The sequence below is a fragment of the Pinus tabuliformis genome, chromosome 1_2 (assembly GCF_031772625.1).
Source record: "Pinus tabuliformis cultivar Carrire ecotype Pingquan chromosome 1_2, CPIR1, whole genome shotgun sequence".
Classification (NCBI taxonomy): Eukaryota; Viridiplantae; Streptophyta; class Pinopsida; order Pinales; family Pinaceae; genus Pinus; species Pinus tabuliformis.
This window is the reverse complement of record NC_142298.1, coordinates 918,580,180-918,600,519: the sequence shown is the minus strand read 5'-3', so window position 1 is coordinate 918,600,519 and position 20,340 is coordinate 918,580,180. Positions and strand designations below refer to the sequence as shown.

At 41.3% G+C, this 20,340-nt stretch overlaps 1 protein-coding gene across 8 annotated transcripts in view; it reads left to right on the top strand.

Annotated features, from left to right (window-relative positions):
* LOC149208937 (uncharacterized) overlaps nt 1-20,340 on the top strand; it is a 396,364-nt gene that overhangs the window by 295,932 nt on the left and 80,092 nt on the right. For 7 of the 8 annotated variants that reach the window (XR_016252813.1, XR_016252814.1, XR_016252812.1 and 4 more), the window contains one exon: nt 4,157-4,351. The exons of the other annotated variant lie outside the window; for it this stretch is intronic. Coding sequence is in view for 4 of the 7 variants with exons in the window: in XM_089396219.1 (XP_089252345.1) it covers nt 4,157-4,351 (195 nt within the window). In the remaining 3 variants the exon portion in view is untranslated. The remainder of the gene's footprint in view (nt 1-4,156; nt 4,352-20,340) is intronic. 8 annotated transcript variants of the gene reach the window in all.

Below are 20,340 nucleotides of genomic sequence, written 5' to 3'. Positions count from 1 at the left end.
GCTTTCAAAAACCCTAACTTACTCATATCATATCTCCGAAAATATAGCGAGACAAGATCTGAAATTCAGACCCGAGGTTCAGTGCAATTTCTTCTCAAATGGGTTTTTCTTTTAGCTTCTGAAATGTCGCAGAAAAACAGTTATAGCGAAAATGCGGCGATGACCTATTTGGAGAAGAGAAACCCTAGAATCCAAACCTTTGATACCAAGTGTTATGAAACCAACTCTCAAAAAGATAGAAATGATAGATGAACACCCTAGAAATAAACCTCTTCGAGGGGGCAACCTCCTTTACATTACACAAATGAACAATTCTTGGATGATACAAATGACTAAACCTCCCTTCTATATATAGGAGTCTAAGGGGCCACAATATAATCAAGCCGACATAACAGTAATAACATAAAAGCACAACAATAACAAGAGTGGGTTTATATGGGGCACACTAATAACAATATGGGGACTACATGGGCACAATAATATAATAAGGGGTTGTACTAATAACAATAAGGGGTTACACTAGTAGTGTAGGGACCTAACAGCAGGACTAATGGATGTAGGTAGAGACGGATGCGGATGAAGCGACAGAGAGTGATACAGTGCAGGAGTTCCTGGGCAGTGCGAGGCTAGTAGGCTGCAATAGTGCGAGAGGCACGGAGAGTGTTGCGCTAGTGCAGGATGGCATAGAGAGGTGTGCAACGGTGCGAGATGCAGGGAGTTGTTGCAGCAACGCAGAGATCAGTAGAGGGAACACTTGTTAGCGGCAGAGGGAGCTTCAGCATCGAGAGCGTTTCTAGCTTGATAGGGATGTTAGAAGTTGGGTGGATCAGTTACTTACTTCTCAGTAACTGAGTTGCAGTGCAGTAGCAGTATGTAATAGCACGATGCATCATGATGAGAGGGGGATGCAGTGCAGATGCAGTGTTGGGAGGATGGACCAGTAGCAGCATAGATGCAAAGGGAGCTATCGTACGGATGCAATAGTGGAAGTGGCAGGGCCATGGGCAGCGATAGAGGATACAATAGTGCAGAGGATGTTGGGCAGGGAGGCCTAGCATCAACACAGGTACTGGTGCCGGATAATCAGAGTGATGCTCAATGAGGAGTATTACTAGAGCACAATCCTCGCTAATAGGGAGTGTTGATTTGGGGTAGCATCGGATGTGCTCTAGCAAAATTGGTGGAGAGGCTAAAGCACATGAGATCTCCAAGACCCAAAAATGGTTTGGGAAGATTCTAACCAGTTTGGGAGATATTAAAATAATTAATATTTTTAATGGAGTTCCTAAGTCTAAACTTAGGAAAAAATAAAATATTAATGGGTATTAATATAAAACTGGGTTAGAAGGTTCCAAAAGTCATGGATCAAGCCAAATCTAATCTTAACCGTTGATTAGAGATTTAATCTCGACCATTGAAAGACCAACATGAAAAGTATAAGAGGAGGCTTGAGGGTCAGTTGGAAGATAAACTAGAGTGATCAGTCATTCATTTTGCTAGAGCGGGGTTGCTAAGAAAAAGTGAATCAGTGACCAACAGTGAGGAGCAGTGAGTACTGGACAGAGAGGCAGAGACAGTATTGAGAGCCCAACACAGAAGCAGGGAGAGCGAGAGCAGCAACCCGTTCAGGCCAAGCAGAGCCCATTAGAGACAACGCAGAGGCCAGAGGGATTGCGTCATCGACGTAGAGGCTGTTGGAGTGACGCAGAGGGTCCTAGAGGCTGCACAATGCCTCAGAGAGTTGACATAGAGGGTCATGGGGCTGACGTAGGTCAGCAGGAGACTGACACTAAGGCCAGAAGGGCCAGCGCTGAGCTTCAGAGTCGTCGGAGAGGGTTTCGTGGGATAGGTTTTCTGAATATTTGTTTCCGAATATAGAGGTATTGCTGCCGTGTATTTTTCTCTGTCGGGTGAGCCGGTTAGGCACCCAGTTGTACTCAAGGAAATACTGCATAATAATAAACCCTCAGAATAGCTGCACCGGTTTTCCCGCATTGGGTTTTTCCGGGGACATTTGTCCAAAAATAACGTTGTCACTTGTGTGCTTGTTTTCTTTCAGTTGATGATCTGTAGATGTTGTGACTGTATTGTGTTTATTTCGGTATTTAAATGTTTTAAATAACTTGTTCAGAATTTACAAGTAGAAGAAATAAACCAGCATAATACAGATTAATTTTCTAACGGATAGACTTAGAAAATTCAACACAATTTTCCAACATAAGTAAGCAAATGATCTTTCAAAGAATCAATAACAATTTTCTTGGCTTTGATCTCACATTTCTTATACTTGGACTTGGCAGCAGCAGGAGCATTTTCCGGGGGCTTAGGAACTTTTCCTTCCACATATTCCAAGACATCATTTTCATCCAATATCACTTCCAACTTGATTTTCCAAGCAACAAAATTTGATGAGTCACCCAACTTCTCAAAATCCTTGAAGTAAGAGGTAGACATCTTGGCTAAGTCAAATAGGTTCCTTCAACTTCTTCCAAAGATGATTGCTTTAGTCTCTTGTCTCCTTGGGCTTGTCTTCACCTTAGCTCTGATACTGTTCTATATTATCACAATCACCTAACCCAATTCTTTCTTCTGATAGCAATCACTTTTAAACAAAAATAGTCTTCCAGTAACAAAGAGCAATTGTAGATAGAACAATATATCCAAGATGCAACAAAAGACAATCAAGATCAATGACAAGAGACACAAGATTTGGTCAAAGACTAGGGAAAAACCCTGCAAGGGGAAAAACCAATTCATCTACAAAAGTCAAAGGTCAACAACTTTGATATCCCGATAGACAAACCAATATCCAATCCAAGATAAGCCCAAAAGTCAAATCTGGTCAACAAGCCAATTCTGCAATTCTGTCAAAGTCAACAGCGGTCAAAGATGCCCTAACCAGACCTCAAGTCAATGGTCAAACCTCTCCAATCAGCTCAGTCAAGGCAGCATCAAACTCGGCCTTCAAAGATCAGTCAAACCCACCAAAAATAGTCAGCAAGAATTCGGTCAAAGGAGAGAGAAAGTCCACGGTCAAACTTCAGATTTCCTGCTGTCAATATATGTCAAACTGCTCAGAAAATCTCAATCTTTGTGCCAAAGAATGTAGCCTCCAAAACAGATCCAAATTAGGTCAAGACAAGTCAAAATTCCAAGTCAAAGTTGGCCAGTGACCTGGTCAAACTGTCCAAGCAGAAAAGTCAATGCAGAAATCAGATTAGCCTTCCTTCTCTTTGCATGTGTGAGCTCGAACCTCTTAATTGCAGACCTGTACAAACCAATCCAAAGGAGAGAGAGAAGAAGATGCTTGTGATGTTATGCTCCAAAGTGATGTGACATTATGTCTATTCAAATTTCATATGCATTGGAGGAGACCCAATTTGACTTCTAGGCTGACCTGAACTTTTGTGCACATGTGGGTTTTCACATTAAAAATATATTTGTCCTTGACCAAATTAAATTCTTCCAAGGGCAAGGAGGGTCTTCTCTGGATGAGGAAGGCTGTCCAAAGGAGGGAATTTGTCTCTAATCTGCCAAATTAACATCCCAGATGTCTAGGTTTAGTGGCTAGGGTTTTAATGTAAGAAATTGTATAAAAGTGAATTTGTGTTGGATGTTTATGGTTCAAAAATTAGGAATTGCATCAATGAATAATACAAAAGCAAAATCTCTTAGAAATATCCTCCTTAGGTGAAATCTCTGGTAATATAGTCTTTTAATACATGCCATTTCTCAGGCATATGGTATTTAAACTTTTCTAAAAATTTGTTGTATTTGTATCTGTACTCTTATTCATATTGACATATCCATCAACTTAGGAAACTTCCATTTGATACATTTAAAGACATGCATATTTCATTAAAACAAATTTCTCTCTCTTATGGTTCTTACAATTTGCTATGTCTTGGGTGACCAAGCACTTGTTGATTGTTGACTCACCGTCCCCAATGAGTAAATAGTTGTTTGAAAATAGTCTACTTTTCTTTCAGAGGCTGTTGTGTCTACTCTAGTCTTGCATTGAGTTATCTTTTACTTCTGGTAGTTGTTGAAAGTTTTCTTCAACTCTGTTTTGTGTGTATGCTATGTTGTAGGTGTAGTTTTGAAGTTTTCAAGAAATTATTAACATGTGTACTTAATCATTGAATTTCTTTTGCAGTTACGTCTGGCTTTGTCAATACGAGTATTGTCTCTAAAAGGGACATTGAGGATAAGCGTTAAGCCACCTCCTTCTGACCGTATATGGTTTGGTTTTACATCAACACCAAGCATTGAGTGGGGATTTGAACCATCAATAGGAGATCAGAAGATTAACTGTTCAATAATTAATGAATTCATAGCAAGTCAAATTGAGGTCAGAAAATTCATCATTTGTATATCGATTGTAAGCTTAGTATAATCTTTATTAAACCTAAAACCTTTTTGTAGATAGAAATATCTTAATTTTGTTGGTTGTATATGTTAAGAAATAGAACATAATGCAGGAATCACAGTATGAGTGAAAAGGGCTCAAGCCATCTTGTTCTAATATTCACACCGAAGTTAAAAATATATGGTACAACGGGCTATGCCATCTCAGAGAGAGGTTTAGTCTAGGTATTAACAACTTGCATGGTGACTAGGATAGGAAATCTAAACTAAATCTCGAGTCATTGATTGCAGATAAAATACTATTATCCGAAATGAAAATACAACATAAAGGTGACAAGATGATTTAGTGATTGATAAGGTAAGCCATAGGACTACATTCCCCCCACTCAATCATAATTTCTATATCTGTGCATCAGATAAGCAATAAACACAAATGCAAAAGCTGATATATTGGATCTTTGAGAAGCCTCTGATCTAAGATTGAATGAAAAATTGCTTGAAAATGCCTAAAAACTAGATGCTGGATGTTCATATGGCATGAATTGGAAAAGAGCTGAAATCTGGAAGTGGACAGTTGCCAATTGAACATTTCCTTGTTGACATTATGATCGTCTGCCAAGTAATTTAGTTCGAAAAAGCTGGCGTCTTATGCTGATTGGTGAACATGTGGTATCACCTCTTTATAATCAGTGAATCACTAAAGTGCTCTTTGAAACTGGTGGCTTGCGATGACCACTAACCAATTAATAGTAAATACATAGATACATGCATACATACATACATACAGTATGTATGTATGCATGTAATAATTAATAATTGATGAAGAGACATGTTATCTACCAAAGTGGGTGACCCTATAGGAGAAAAAATTTCTCCTATTCTTCACATCCAACTGGCTAGCCATGCAGCCCTTGACAACCACCACTAGCTTATGACATGCCATTTTATCTATGCCACTTGCATCAATCATATACCTTCTCACCCATCTGGCAAGAGCACATGGATGGAGTTGGGCGTCTGATCAAAAGGTATTTTATTCATTTTGCAATTGGGTGCTTATGCTTGTTTGTATTTGGGGTTTTGATATGGATTATGGGGTGACCTGGAAGGAGGGGTTTTAACCATGATCTTGTTCCCTCACCTTAAATGGGGGGTTAATCTTCAATCTTAGTCCAATGGGACCTCCCCTAATGGCCTAATGGGTAGGGGCACTAATCTGGGTTACACCAGCAGCCTCTGCGTGGATGATGCAGACCCTCTTGGCCTCTGTGTGGATGATGCAGGCCCTCCTGGCCTCTGCGTTGTCTCTGCACGGCTCCCTCTGGCTTTTGCGTCTGCCTCTCTGCGTCTGTGCTAGTCTTTCAGCACTATCTCTACCTCTCTGTCTCGTACTCACTACCCTTCACTGCAAACTGATCATTGATTCAACTTTTCTTAAAAATCCAGCTCTAGAAAATCGAATGACTGATCACTCTGGTGTATTCTCCAACTGACCCTCAAGCCTCTTATACTTTCTGGTTGGTTTTTCAATGACCGAGATTACATCTCTAATCAATGGCTAAGATTAGATTTGGCTTAATCCATGTCAATTGGAACCTTCTAACCCAGTTTTATATTAATACCCATTAATATTTATTTTTCCTAAGTTTACACTTAGGAACTCCATTAAAAATATTAATTATTTTAATATCTCCTAAACCGGGTAGAATCTGCCTAAATGGTTTCTGGGTCTTGGAGACCTCATGTGCTTTAGCCTCTCCACCAATTTTCATGGTTAGAGCACATTCGATGCTACCCCAAATCAACACACTAGAGTGCATTCCTCACTAAGAGGGAGTGTTGATTTCTGTAGCATCGGATGTGCTTTAGCCTTAAGATTTTGCAAAGATGCTAAGACACATGCATTCTCGAATACCCATAAATAATTTGGGAAAATTCCACCTAGAGATGTTTTAATTAAAATAATTAACTTTTTAAAAATGGTTCTCTGAGTCTAAACTTAGGAAATCTGGTTAATTAAAGGGTATTAACTAAATTAGGTGTGAATCTTCTAGAAGAAGACGAGCCTCAACTCCCAGTTAATCTTAGCCCTTGATTATGTTTTAATCTTGGTCGTTGGAGCTCCAACGAGAGATTATAAGGAGTTCGATGGGCACTTGGAGAAAACATTGAATGAGAGATCAGAGATTGAATTTCTCAAGAGTAGCAGCGTTGAGTTGCTAGAGTGAGATCGAGTGATCTTCTTGAAATGAGGGGCAGGGATAGTAGTTTGGAGGATAGTTTTCCAGATCCAGAGAGTGCAAAGCAGAGAAGACATAGAGTAGTTCAGTGAGGTAGTGCAATGCCACATAGATGCAGTGTATAGCTTCAGAGGGAGTTTGAAATCTAGCTGGGAGAGTCGAGATACAATGGCAGAAGCCTGTGTGTGAGACCGGAGGGCCAGAAGGTCAAATTTCCAGACAGCAGGAGATCGACAGAGGAGGTGATGCAGAGCCTAGCCATTGTGATGCAGAAGCTGTGCAGACGCAGAGTGGGGCCAGCCGGCCAGCCCCTGAAATGTGTTGGATCTCCCGAATCAGTGTGAGATTTTTCTCACTAACTCTTTGGCAGTATTTCTCTGTATCGGATAACCAGTTTGGGCATCCAACGATTTGTACTCAAATTTACTACTGCATAATAATTAAAACCTTTAGCTGCTGCACGGATTTTCCCACATTGGGTTTTTCCGGAGACATTGTCCAAAATCAACTGTGTAGATGTGCGTGTGTTTATTACTCTCCTGTGCAATATTTAGTTTCCACAGTATTTATTTTTTGTAGGCTGTAGTGTATGTATTTCAATATTTTCTATAGAAAACTGCAAGTAATTTGTTTAAAGTAATTTAACAAATAGGAGAAATGTAGGTCATTTCATTAACTAATTATTTCCCTGAATTAATTTAAATTTAAATATGGTAATAGGCATTTAACTGAATTACTAATTTTTTAACCATTATGTTCTCCCGTCCATATCCCTTGGTCCAATCCGGTTAGCTGTTTTTTTTTCCGAGGAAAAAAACGAACTTTTTTATAAGAAATAAAAAAGTTACAAGCATATGAGTTAACATTCAAAAGCCTCAGTGATATTGAGACCTACATCAGTCCCAAAGAGAGAGAAACAGTCTCCTCTGTGTATCACCCAACTGTCAAAAGAAACCAAGAAAAACATGTTCTTGCCTGTTAGCGTCGCTGGATCGTTGCCTTACATAGACAACTCTTACAAAAATTTTTGTCCATATTCAAAAAAACTGTGGGTCTCCTATACAGAGGAAAACAACCCACGGTATATCATCATGAAGTTCAAATGTTTGGTTCTAAAAAGGTGTCCACAAACAGTGAAATAAAACAGCAATATCAATCCGGTTAGCTGTTTCCCGGACAAATATCGCTATTAGCCATTCTAGCTGACTAGTTCAATATAGTCGTTCCCTGGTCAAATATAGTCGTTGGATGTTCTGCTCTGTCTATTTAACATGCAGCCTGGATCTGAATCTTCAACTTGTCCTGACGATGAACCACACTCGTTGGTTCGAAACGTGTCGACAAATGCATTCGAATGTGATTTACGCCGAAAAATCTTCTCAAAAAAACATGATATGGATCACAGAAGCTTAAATTCAACAGGAGAAATATCTTCAGTTTGTTGCAGTAGGAATCGGGTCACCGATTTTTCACAATGCATAATGGATCTTACTTATGATGCTCAGGCAAGAGGGTCATCATTTTTCAACTCAAGATTGAACAACTTTATCATCAATTGAACAACTTCAAGTTCAGAGTGTGAGTCATACAATTCCTTCAACTTCTTTAAGGCTTCAAAGGCATTTGAAAATGGAGAAATATGTCTACTCACCTCTTCGTTTATTGACGCTGTAATCAGGGCATAAGCCTTGTTGTTCTTGTTTTCCCAAATGCCAAGCTCCTTATCTGAAGTAGGCTTTCCTGGTGCATTGTCTCCTTCTCCTTCACAAACCCCTTTCCACAACTCGTTGAAAATGAGGGTGTGTTTTATGTTCCGGAACCGCTCATGGTAGTTTTGTTTGCCAGAGAGAACTACTCCCACATTGGAGATTAGTGAATGCGTCATAAAAAAAAAGACTGTTTTTTATTTCCAAAATAATTCTAACCGTTCTTTTTGCCTTCTACCAACTTCACTCTTCACTGTGGATATGAAATTTCTCCACCATACATAATACAACACTATACCATATATTAATCATCACTATATATTAAGCCATATCATATAATGCACTTCATAAAATAAACATCACCATATATGCCTTACATGCCTTTTAAAACAAACCCTCATATGCACTCTCATATTACATATACCCATCATAAGAATTCAATGTATCATGTATCATAAATCATGCCTTTTCTTAACTTATTATATGTCATCTCATGAACTTATGAGTGTGGATAACCATATGAACCTCACGACCTTCATAGAAGTTTATTCAACACATGCCATAAAAGAAACTTCAATGCATGTATGGACTTTGACCTTTTCAATGCAACATAAAACTTCAACTCTTTTTGTTTTAACATAACACCATACGTATGACCAAAACTATCAACGATAAAAGCATTTAGCATAAGACGTCATGCCAAATTCAACGCTCCATTGCATAGACGATTACACCATTCGGCCATATGATCCATCACAACACATTCACTTCCCAATATATATCGGAGTTGTAGCGCAGTATTCACAACGTTCATTCATCAATGCACAAATTGTTGATTTGAGGTAGCATCGGATGTGCTCTAGCCACGAAAATTGGTGGGGAGGCTAAGGCACATGAGATCTCCAATACCCAAAAAGGGTTTGGGCAGATTCTAAATAGTTTGGGAGATATTAAAATAATTAATATTTTTTAATGGAGTCCCTAAGTCTAAACTTAGGGAAAATAAAATATTAATGTGAATTAATATAAAACTGTGTTAGAATGGTCCAAAAGTCATGGATCAAGCTAGATTGAATCTTAGCCGTTGATTAGGGACTTAATCTCGGCTGTTGATCTGTCAACGAGAAAAGTATAAGAGGAGGCTTGAGTGTCACTTGGAGAACACACTGAAGGAGACCAGTCGGTTCAATTTCTGGAGCGGGGTTAGTTGCGAAATTGAACCAGTGGTCTAGTGAGCAGTCAAGAGGGTAGAAGCCGGAATTGCCGAGAACAGTCGGAATTACTGGAGCAACTAGGAAAGCTGATGTAGAGGGCAAAAGCCGAAATTGCTAGGATTCAGGAACAACTGGAACTGTTGGAAAAACCAGGAAAGCTGACGCAGAGGGCAGAAGCCAGAACTGGCAGGAACAACTAGAACTGCCGGGAACTGTCGGGAATGTTGACACAGAGGGCAGAGGTCGGAACTGCTGTGAAAGCTGACGTAGAGGGTAAAAGAGGTGACGCAGAAATAGTCGGGGTTAGCCAGTCTTGTGCTGGATCAGCGGGAATTCTGCCGGGTGAAGTGAGGTAAAACTCACTCAAATTTTCCGCCAGTATTTTCTCTGTAAAGGATTGCTAGATGAGCATCCTAGATTTGTATTCAGAGATTTCTCCTGCATAATAATAAAATCCTCCCTTGCTGCACTGATTTTCCCACATTGGGTTTTTCTGGGGACTGTTGTCCAAATATCTATGTTAATGTGTTGATTCTTGTGCCTATGTTTGTTTCTGTATTACGGTGTGATATCTGCAACAATATTTATTTTAATGTTTACTGAAGTAATTTCATAAATAATTTATTGAGGAATAAGTAGGAAAAGTAAATTAGTTACTGCAGTGATAGAATTTTCACATGGTATCAGAGGGAGTAATCAGAAACAGGAAGGGAAAATCAGTTATGGGCCGAGACCACGATGCAGAGGCATCCACGTCAGGGGACTCACACAGATTTTCAGAAGATTGCACAAGAGAAAGAGACTTCGATTTCTCTATGTTGGCTTTTAGACTGGAAGAAGAAGTGGCTTGTATGACTAGTTCTGCATCATCAGAAGTGTGGTATATAGACAGTGGAGCTTCGTGGCATATGACAGGAATCAGGGAATGTTTCTCAGAATATTGAGAAGAGAAGATGAACTTTTAGATCACCATGGGGAACAAGGCCAAGTGTACTCCAGTAGGGAAGGGTACTGTAGTTTTTCAAATAGAATCGGGAGAACGGTTCCATTCTACAAATGTGCTGCATGTACCAGGATTGGGGATGAACTTACTTTCTATGTCGCAACTTCAAGGCAAGGGCTATGACATCTACTTCATCAAGGAGAAGGTATACGTCAAACACCCGAGCTGGAAAACGAAAGTGCAAATCAGGATCCAAAGTAATAGGTTGTATAGATTATAACTAGAATCACCAATGGCACTAATAGGCAGTCATGGAGACAAGGAATTGAATGAACTATGGCACAAAAGGATGGGTCACTTTCACCATGGAGCTTTGAGAATTCTCAGGAGCACTGTAACAAGAGTTCCGGATCTGAGTATGGAACGAGATGATGTATGCAAGGGATGCGCTCTAGGAAAGTATGCCAAGGCAACATTTCCTAGGAGGAAACACAGGGCCAAGAGTGTACTAGGATTGATACACTCAGATATTTGTGGACCTATGTCCGTCAAAGCTCTCAGTGGTGCCGAGTATTTCCTTACATTCGTTGATTTATTTAATTGGATTTATTTTCTGAAAACCCCTACGAGGTTTTCTGTCGATTCAAGGAGTTCAAGGCTCTGGTGGAGAATCTGACTAGGAAGAAAATAAAAGTTTTGCGCTCAGATAATGGTGGAGAGTATGTTGATAAGGACTTCACTATTTTTGTGCTAAGGAAGACATCAGAAGAGAGTGGACAACGCCCTACAATCCAGAGTAGAATGGAGTAGCAAAAAGAAAGAACAGGCCTATTGTAGAAGCAGCTAAGGCCATGATGTATGATCAGGATATGCCAAAATTCCTGTGGTCGGAAGCATGCAACACAACAGTCTATGTTCAAAACAAGACTCCTCATTGGGCATTAGGCAATATTACTTCAGAGAAATTTTTCACAGGGGAAACACCTGAAGTCAGTGATTTCAGGATATATGGGAGTTTAGCATATTGCCACATACCCGAAGAAAAGAGGAAGAAGCTGGATCAAACTGCGGAAAAGGGATATCTTGTGGGATATAGCGAGAACGCTAAGGCATATAGAATCTATCTTCCACGGAGCAGAAAGGTAGTAGTTTGATGAGATGTAAAGTTCATGGAGGACAGGGCTTTCAGAAGATCTCGTGAGATGCCTTTCGAGGAGCAGTCAAAAGAGGAGTCGCTGGTTAAGCCTCTTCAACCAACAAAAGTAAAGAATTCTTCCTCAGGGCAGGAAGATTCTTAGGATGAGGAGGAGGAGCTAACAAAAGCACCTGTTGTCAGAGGAAGAACTAGAATGGAACTTCGTCAGATTCTGCAAGATGCAGATGATTTCATCGGTGTGCCAAGAAACAATAAGAGGGAGCGAAAACATCTAGATAGATATCAGGCATTAGTTGCTCAGGATGGAGAGCCCGCCAGTTTCAAGGAGGCAGCTCAACGTCAGGTTTGGCTAGATGCGATGGTAGAGGAGTACAACTCCATAATGGTGAATGATGTCTGGGAGGTGGTGCCAAGGCCTCAAGACAGATCAGTGGTAGGTTCAAGATGGATCTACAAGATCAAATACGCTGTAGACGACAGTGTTGAGAAATACAAGGCTAGGTTTTTGGCTAAGGGGTATGTTTAAAGGGAAGGAATTGATTATGAGGAGACATTCGCCCCGGTAGCCAGGTATACATCTATTAGGACGTGATATCTCTTGCAGCTCAGATGGGATGGGAGATTCATCAGATGGATGTCAAAACGACATTTCTGAACAGGGTAATAGAAGAAGAGGTATACATTGAACAACCAGAGGGCTTTGAGACTCATGAGAAGAAGTCTCATGTATGCAGATTGAAGAAAGCCTTGTATGGGTTGAAACAGGCACCGAGAGCATGGTATGGTCGAATAGATGGCTACTTGTAGAAGATGGGATTTGTCAATAGTGACATAGATTCGAATCTCTACTATTTGGTTGTAGAGAACGAGCTGCTAATCTTAGTATTGTATGGATGATCTCTTTCTGACAGGATCATCCAGATTCATTGGGGACTGCAAGAAGAATCTAGCCACAGAATTCGATATGAAGGATTTGGGACAAATGCATTACTTCCTAGGGTTGGAAGTTTGGTAGCAGAAGGGAGAAATCTTCCTTGGGCAAGGGAGGTATGCTATAGAAATCCTAAAAAGATTCCGGATGGAGGATTGTAGATCCATGGCTATGCCAATGATCACCAACTAGATAAGATTGATGCATCATAAGACAAGGATGTCGATCCCACCCTATACAGGAAATTCATAGGGTCCCTGATGTATCTGGTCAATACCAGGCCAAACATTTGCTACGCTATCAACACCCTCAGTGAGTTCATGTTGGAACCAAAGAGGGCACACTAGGCAGTAGCCAAACACGTTCTCAGGTATTTATAGGGAACAATCAATTATGGACTCCTGTACACCAAAGGTAAGGATATTAGTTTGAGTGGATTTACTGATGCAGATTGGGCAGGGAGTTCAATGGATCGGAAAAGTACCTCTGGGTACTGTTTCAACAGTGGATCAAGAATGACCTCTTGGTGCAGTAGGAAACAGAAGTCTGTGGCTCTGAGCTCAACTGAGGCATAATATATGGCAGCAAGCATAGCTTTGTGTGAGACCATATGGCTGAGAAAACTACTTGTGAACCTATTCAGAAGGAATATGGAGGTGACCAAGATTATGTGTGATAATCAGAGTTGCATCAAACTCTCTGAGAATTCAGTGTTTCATGATAGGTCGAAGCATATTGATATTTGATGTCACTTTGTCAGACACTGTGTCCAACGAGGAGCTGTACAGTTGAGCTACACTCCTACAGGAGAACTGTTAGCGAACATCCTCACCAAGGCCCTTGGAAGGACAAACTTTGACTACTTCAGGGAAAGAAGGGTATGGTAAAGAACTCATTTCAGAAGCAATGGGAGTGATAGCAACATGGATGCAGAGGGAGTTGCAATGCGGATGTAGTGTTGGGAGAAAGAACCAACAACAACACGGATGCAGAGGGAGTTTTCGTACAGATGCAGAGCCATGGGCAGCAGTACATGATACAATAGTGCAGAGGATGTTGGGCAGGGAGGCTTAGCATTAGCACAGGGACCGATGCCAGATGATCAAGGTGATACTTAGTAAGGAGTACTACTAGAGCACAATCCTCGCTAAGAGGGACTGTTGATTTGAGGTAGCATCGGATGTGCTCTAGCCACGAAAATTGGTGGAGAGGCTAAGGCACATGAGATCTCCAATACCCAGAAAGTGTTTGGGCAGATTCTAAACAGTTTGGGAGATATTAAAATAATTAATATTTTTTAATGGAGTCCCTAAGTCTAAACTTAGGGAAAATAAAATATTAATGTGAATTAATATAAAACTGTGTTAGAATGGTCCAAAAGTCATGGATCAAGCCAGAGTTAATCTTAGCCACTGATTAGGGACCTAATCTCGGCCATTGATCTGTCAACGAGAAAAGTATAAGAGGAGGCTTGAGGGTCACTTGGAGAACACACTGAGGGAGACCAGTCAGTGCAATTTTTAGAGCGGGGTTAGCTGAGAAATTGAACCAGTGGTCTGGTGAGTAGCCAAGAGGGCAGATGTTATAGACATTTTTGTGCCTTACAACATTGAGCATGAAATGTCCATAATCCAAGGGATCCAAAGTCCCTAAAAGAGTTGTTCCTGCCCCTAAAGGAACAAGGTCAACCAATGACAGCTTCTCCCAGAAGTTCTCCACCAAAAACCACTCAGAAACAGTCAATTCAGGATCAATTCAGAAGCTCTTCTAGCTGCCTGCGTTGCAGTGCACCCCAGTACACTAGCTGGGTGCGTTGCAACGCACCTAAAAGCACTACCAGGGTGCGCTGAGCGGGAAATGACAAATGGCAAGCTCATTCAACGAGGTGGAAAGACCCTGGAAGCTTCCAGAATCTTCTCCAATGACACTTGCCTCAATGAATTCGACTAGTGATGAGTAAGAGGCTCTCAACCTCCAAGTGGAAGCAAGAACTGACAGAGAGAAGCCACAAGTCAAAACATAAGCTGACTCATCCTCTCTGCTTACATCTATATATGGATCTCTCACCCAGAGGTCCAAGAGGCTGGAATTTTGTACTTTGCAGAGAATTGTTGTTGGTTTGAGATTAAGATTAGTACATTGGGTGATTTATGCTTTGTTGGAGGAGAGGAAGGGATTCCTTTGCTGGGAGGTAGATGCTGGATCGGGACTCACTTGGTTGTATCTCCTCTTGGACTTTGTTATCATATCAATAAAGCTATTTGAGTTTCTCCTATATGCTTGTATATCAATGATGTTTTGTTATATTTGCATGTTTAGTTTATATCTGATCCTAAACTAGTTATGAATGTAAATCTATGTCTTTTGTGTAGTTTTCCTCTCTTGTGATCTTGCAGGAACTTGATGAAGCTAGACCAGTGAAGGAGTAGGCAGTGGGAAACAAGCAAAAGAGGAGAGTGATTGGATCGACAAGCTAGCGAAAGACACAGGTTAGTTACATCCTTCTTCTCCATTTACATTTCATAAAGAAGAATACTCAGATAGTTTTCCTTGTTTGTTGCTAAGGCACTATCACACCTTAGAGTGGGATAGGGGCATTCCGAATTGGATACTTTTCCCAACAACAAATTGGCGACTCCGCTGGGGAGAGTATCTTGTTAGTTTATTTGTGTTTCTATTGTTGTTCATCTCATAAACTCAAGAGTGCCGAATCGAACTGCATTTGCCATTTACAAATGCAAAGTAGAGATCAGCTACTCTAGTCCATTCACTGGGCCTGTTTATGATCTGAACAGGCGATCCACAAGTGCTCTAATAGCCCTTTGTGATAGATCTTAGTCCTCCTTTAAATCATCCCTCTAATTGTACCTAATTGATAGCTTTTATCCGGCGAAAAACTGTGGATTAAACTGCAAACCGTGACCCAGAACCCAGAAACAACTCTCGTTTCTGCTTCAGCGCAGACTCTGTGAAGAGGTTCTGCATTTCAACGCAGGTCCCGAGAAGGCTACCTGCGCTGAAGTTCAGTTTCTCTGTGCTGAGGGTGCGCTGATCAGCCTTTGCCTTGTGCAGCTGTGGTTCCCTGCTTCCTTTTGCTCAGTTTTATCTCTGTTTTTGCAGCCTGTTATCAGTGTGTGTACCTATCTGAAACCACTTTTCTTTGCCTCAATTCCGCCTCAGTTGTATAAAGAAACTGTACTTGTTCTTTGTGTATTTGTTACATCATTTGCAGTTTCCCATTACAAAAGTAAACTAGTCATACTGTCGCCCTTAGATCTAGACCTGTCATAAGTGTCGTTTTGATCTTAGGAGTGAGTTTGTTTGCTGTTCACAGTTGATTAAGCTTTTACTTTTGTCGTTTGGTTTGAATTTATGAATTTCTAAGTGTCGAAACAAGTAAATCATAAAGTGTCGTAATCGTCTTTTTGATTTCGAAAAAGGAGCTTGTTTATGTTTTTCACTTGAAATCAAATTCAAATTTGTACAACAGCTTTCTTTTTAGGCATCAATATTAAGAAAGTGAAAACAAATACATGCATATGTGCATTTGCATCTTGACAGTTTGTATGTTGATTTAGGAAAAAGTGCATTTACAGTGTGCTCTATGCTCTTTGAGAAAAGATTGTGTCTTTCTTTTCCCCTTGTAGCTAGGATTTTCATTGTTGAAAAGATACAAAAGCTTGCTTATCATCTTTAGACTGCATTTAGGAATTGTATCATACATCTCGTGGTGATCCAAAAAGGCAAACTTCTAAGAAAGATCAACCTAAAATAAATCGAATGAACTTAACAACGCTTTGTAACTTAACGCACAACATAGAGGTCTAGGCTAGAGACGTGTTCCGGCGTCGTAAAACCTGGTCACTGGTCGCCTCACTGATGGTTGGGTGATTCCTCCTGAGAGACGATAAGTGCCAGTACGGATTGTGCTCCCACGTACCGTCGAGTATATATTGGGAGACCCCTATAGGCGTAAAACCTTTATCCATAGGAAGCCGTGTCGGCCGCCCTACTGATCGCAATGCACTGAACACAGCATTCGGGAAGATTGACCGCCCGTACCTTAAAAAGTATTCTGCGGTTTTGCGAAAAGTTTGGCACACCCTCTACCTAGAACTCCAGAGCAGTCCCTTTCGTTCCTTTTCAGACTCCTTAACGGAAAAGGTCCATCTGAGCACTTGTCACTTCAGGCTCATTAAAAATCGAAGGAGACTAGAGTCATCTTTAGCTTTTTCTCGACTCTTTAAAATTGAAAAAGCAAGTTGTGTCTAAAGCGTCTAAAAATTCATTTAATTCGGAAACACACTTTCCCCTTTTGTATTTTGGTTGATCGAGTAATCCGCAATCGTGGAAGAAAGTCAATTGAAACCCCGTCGTTCGCGGAGGCTTACGAGTCAACCGTCTTTGTCTCCGGAATCGAAAATAGTACGGACAAAGCGGACTCGTTTAACCGGTTCGAAATCTCCTATCAAAGTTAGAACAAGTGTTCCAACGACATCCGAGATTCCGGTTACTCCAAACATTTCTGGAAACCCTGCCTCTATAGAAGAAGTTCAACAGCCACAGAGGGACAGTGACACTGATCCTAGTCTGAGAGCAAGCACTTGTGTTACTGAACTAGTTCCATCTGCAACCGGTTCGGAGAGTCTTGCTCCTCAAACATCTGTCGCTGTCGATTCAACCCCTTCTTCGGCACCAGAAATATTTTACGGACCTGACGGTCTTCCCCTTCCACCTGGTTTGATTGCGATAGAGGAAATTGTAGAAGATCCGCAAGCAAGTACTCCAACACATTTTGGAGTCGGGGTCACTCTATTTCCTTCGACATCAGAAGTTAGTCTACCACTAGTGGAAGTTCCTGTAGAATCGCTAGGTAATCTTTTGGATAGACTCAAAATGTCTGAACAACCGTCAATATCTAGGACTGTGTCAATTGACACAGCGATAGCGGAACTCCCTGCCGTCACTCCGACAATGTTTGCCGGCGTACCATCTGTCCCGACTAGCTCACAACCGCTAGAAGGAGTCCATCCAGGGGCTATTTCGACAGTATGGTCCGTTCCTGTTTGTTCCTCCGGAATAATATCCGGCAACTCTTATGTTGAGACTCGACAAATTGATCCATTTGGAGGTCAATTTGGGCAATCCAGTCCCCAAGGGTAGACAATCCCCTTGAGTTCCGGATTACCACCGTATGGGGGGCAGTATGCCCTTTCATTACCCCCTCCGGGAGGGTATCCATACGGGAGTTCACAACAGTATTCAGGTTATACTGGAGTTACATCAAGTGGTTGGGTACCTATACTACCCCAACAACCAAGAGTTGTGTGTTCTATGCAACAATGTGTACCTATGTCGAACATCCCGACAACACTGGCTATTGTAACAGTGTCACAAGTTCAAACGCTCCCTGTTGTATGTCAACCTCAGATTTCTCAAGTTGTAATGCAACAGCCCCTTGACCCTGTGACTCAACCACAATCGCCAACTGGTGGGGCGACACAGGTCCAAACGGGTACAATTACCCCACATCTTGGTCCAACGGTTAGTATAGCGCAACAGAGCATGGCTTCACAACCGTGGCTGGTGAAATACCAACAACCACAATTCCAACAAGTGTACCAAGGTTCTGAGCAGCAGATCTTTGTGAACAGTGGACAACCGTACATTCAAAACGGTCAAAATCAACCACTTTACAGTGGTCAAGTCCACCAACCGTATCAGTCATACCAGCATCAACTGCATTATGCTGGTATGCAAAGGCCAACTGCTCAGGCAATTCCATCGTGCCCTGGGTATGCTTCACCTAACCTGAATCAACAGTTACCATTCGTGGCAACTTTAGAGTTACCCGATTTACACCGGTTAACGAACGATCCAATTGCTTACGCCCCTTGGTGGCCGGCGATTCCTCACAAACTTCCATCAGATATTCCTAAATTTAATGGAAATCCAGGTGAGGACCCATCAAATCACGTGATGACTTTTCATCTATGGTGTTCATCAAACACCCTAAACGATGATTCGATAAGGCTTCGCCTTTTTCAGAGGACGTTAACGGGTCCAGCGGCAAAATGGTATATTGAATTGCCTAGAGCTTCGTTCGACAATTTCAGCACCTTAGCCACGACTTTCTTAACCCACTTTCAATTACCGATAAGGTATGAACGGGAACGGAAATCTTAACCAACTTCAAACAGACAACGGCCACTCACATATCTGATCATATACATGAGTGGTGACGTCGTCGTAAGATGGTAAAAACGTACGTTCTCGATCAGCTATTAGCTGAATGGTTTATAAAGTCGTTACTTCCTGCCATAACGGAAGATGTGGCAAAGGGGGGAGTCGTAACGGAAGAGAAAGTTATCGCTCGTGCGCAATATCTAGACTTGGTCTATACTCAGTCTGGCACGCTCTACGACAAAATACCTGACGCCCCTAGACCGGAATTCTCAATTCCTCCTCCTCCTAAATCAAACAATGACTCTCACGCCGGCGATGGCGTGATTGGCACGAAAAACGCGAAATCGACAAAGGCTGCCTCCAAGAAAGCCCGTAAGATTTCAGATCAAAATGAAAAAGACGAAATTCTTGCTTCGGAAGTAAATGCCGTATCAGCAGATAAGGGCAAAGAAACCAAACAACCAGGAAGCAAGAAGAAACAAAGCAAAGGGAAGAAGAAGAAACAGGATGAATCATCTCCTGAAAAAACTTCTTCAAACCCTCCTGGAAATAGGAAACCGAAAAGTCCATGTTTTATATGCGATGAGGATCATTGGACAGCAGACTGTCCATACAGAGCTGAGCTTAAGAAATTCTTTAAAAGTTCGAAAACCTCAGCTGTGTTAACTGATCCGTTTCCAAATCCAGGAACAAATCTGGTTGATAGTGGAAATGCTTCCCCGTCGCAAGTGCTAATGTTGTCGATTTCGAAGCAGCAAAATGATGCTTTGATTTCGACAAGGAACAAAGATTACGGGAATCCGCAGCTGTCGAACGACAAAGGTAAAGATCAACCAAGTAGTTCGACAACAACTTCGACAGAAGTTGTACCACCCATCATTCTTGAATTAACAATAAAACCGCCAAAGGGAGTAGTACACAAGTCGACATTTAATCCCCGCGCTAGAGCGGCGCAGCATTATAACATAGTGGAAGATTTGGCCCAATCGCCATCCGCTATGTCGACTCTTGAAGTACTACAAAATTGTCCATCCCAGAGGTAGGCTTTGTTATCAGCCATTGGTGGGGTTGATCCTAAGGATTCCAATCTTGTATCCTTCGACCACAAAGGATACGATCCTCAGTTACTAGCTCAACTAGCTTTCCTTATTCAAGTGAAGGCCCTCAACAAAACTGTTCATTGAACAATTATTGATGAGGGGGCATCTACATGTATTATGTCGATGAGTTGCTGGAAAACTTTAGGATCTCCAACCTTGTCGTGATCTTCGACGACATTAAAAGCATTCGACGGAAGGACATATACCCCATATGGTATACTAAATAACTTGAAAGTTGAACTAGGGGGAAAAACAGTAGAAATAGATGTTGAAGTCATCGATGGGAATCTCGATTACAACATCCTACTAGGAAGACCATGGATATATGCCATGGCAGTTGTTGTGTCGACCTATTTCAGAAAGATTGCATTTCCCTTTCAAGGAGGGATTACAATCATCGATCAGCAAAACTTCCTCCCCAATGGCTCACAAGTTACAGGAAGCATTCCCATGATCCATGGAAGCAATCATTCGCTCCAAAATATCGGAGTAGGTC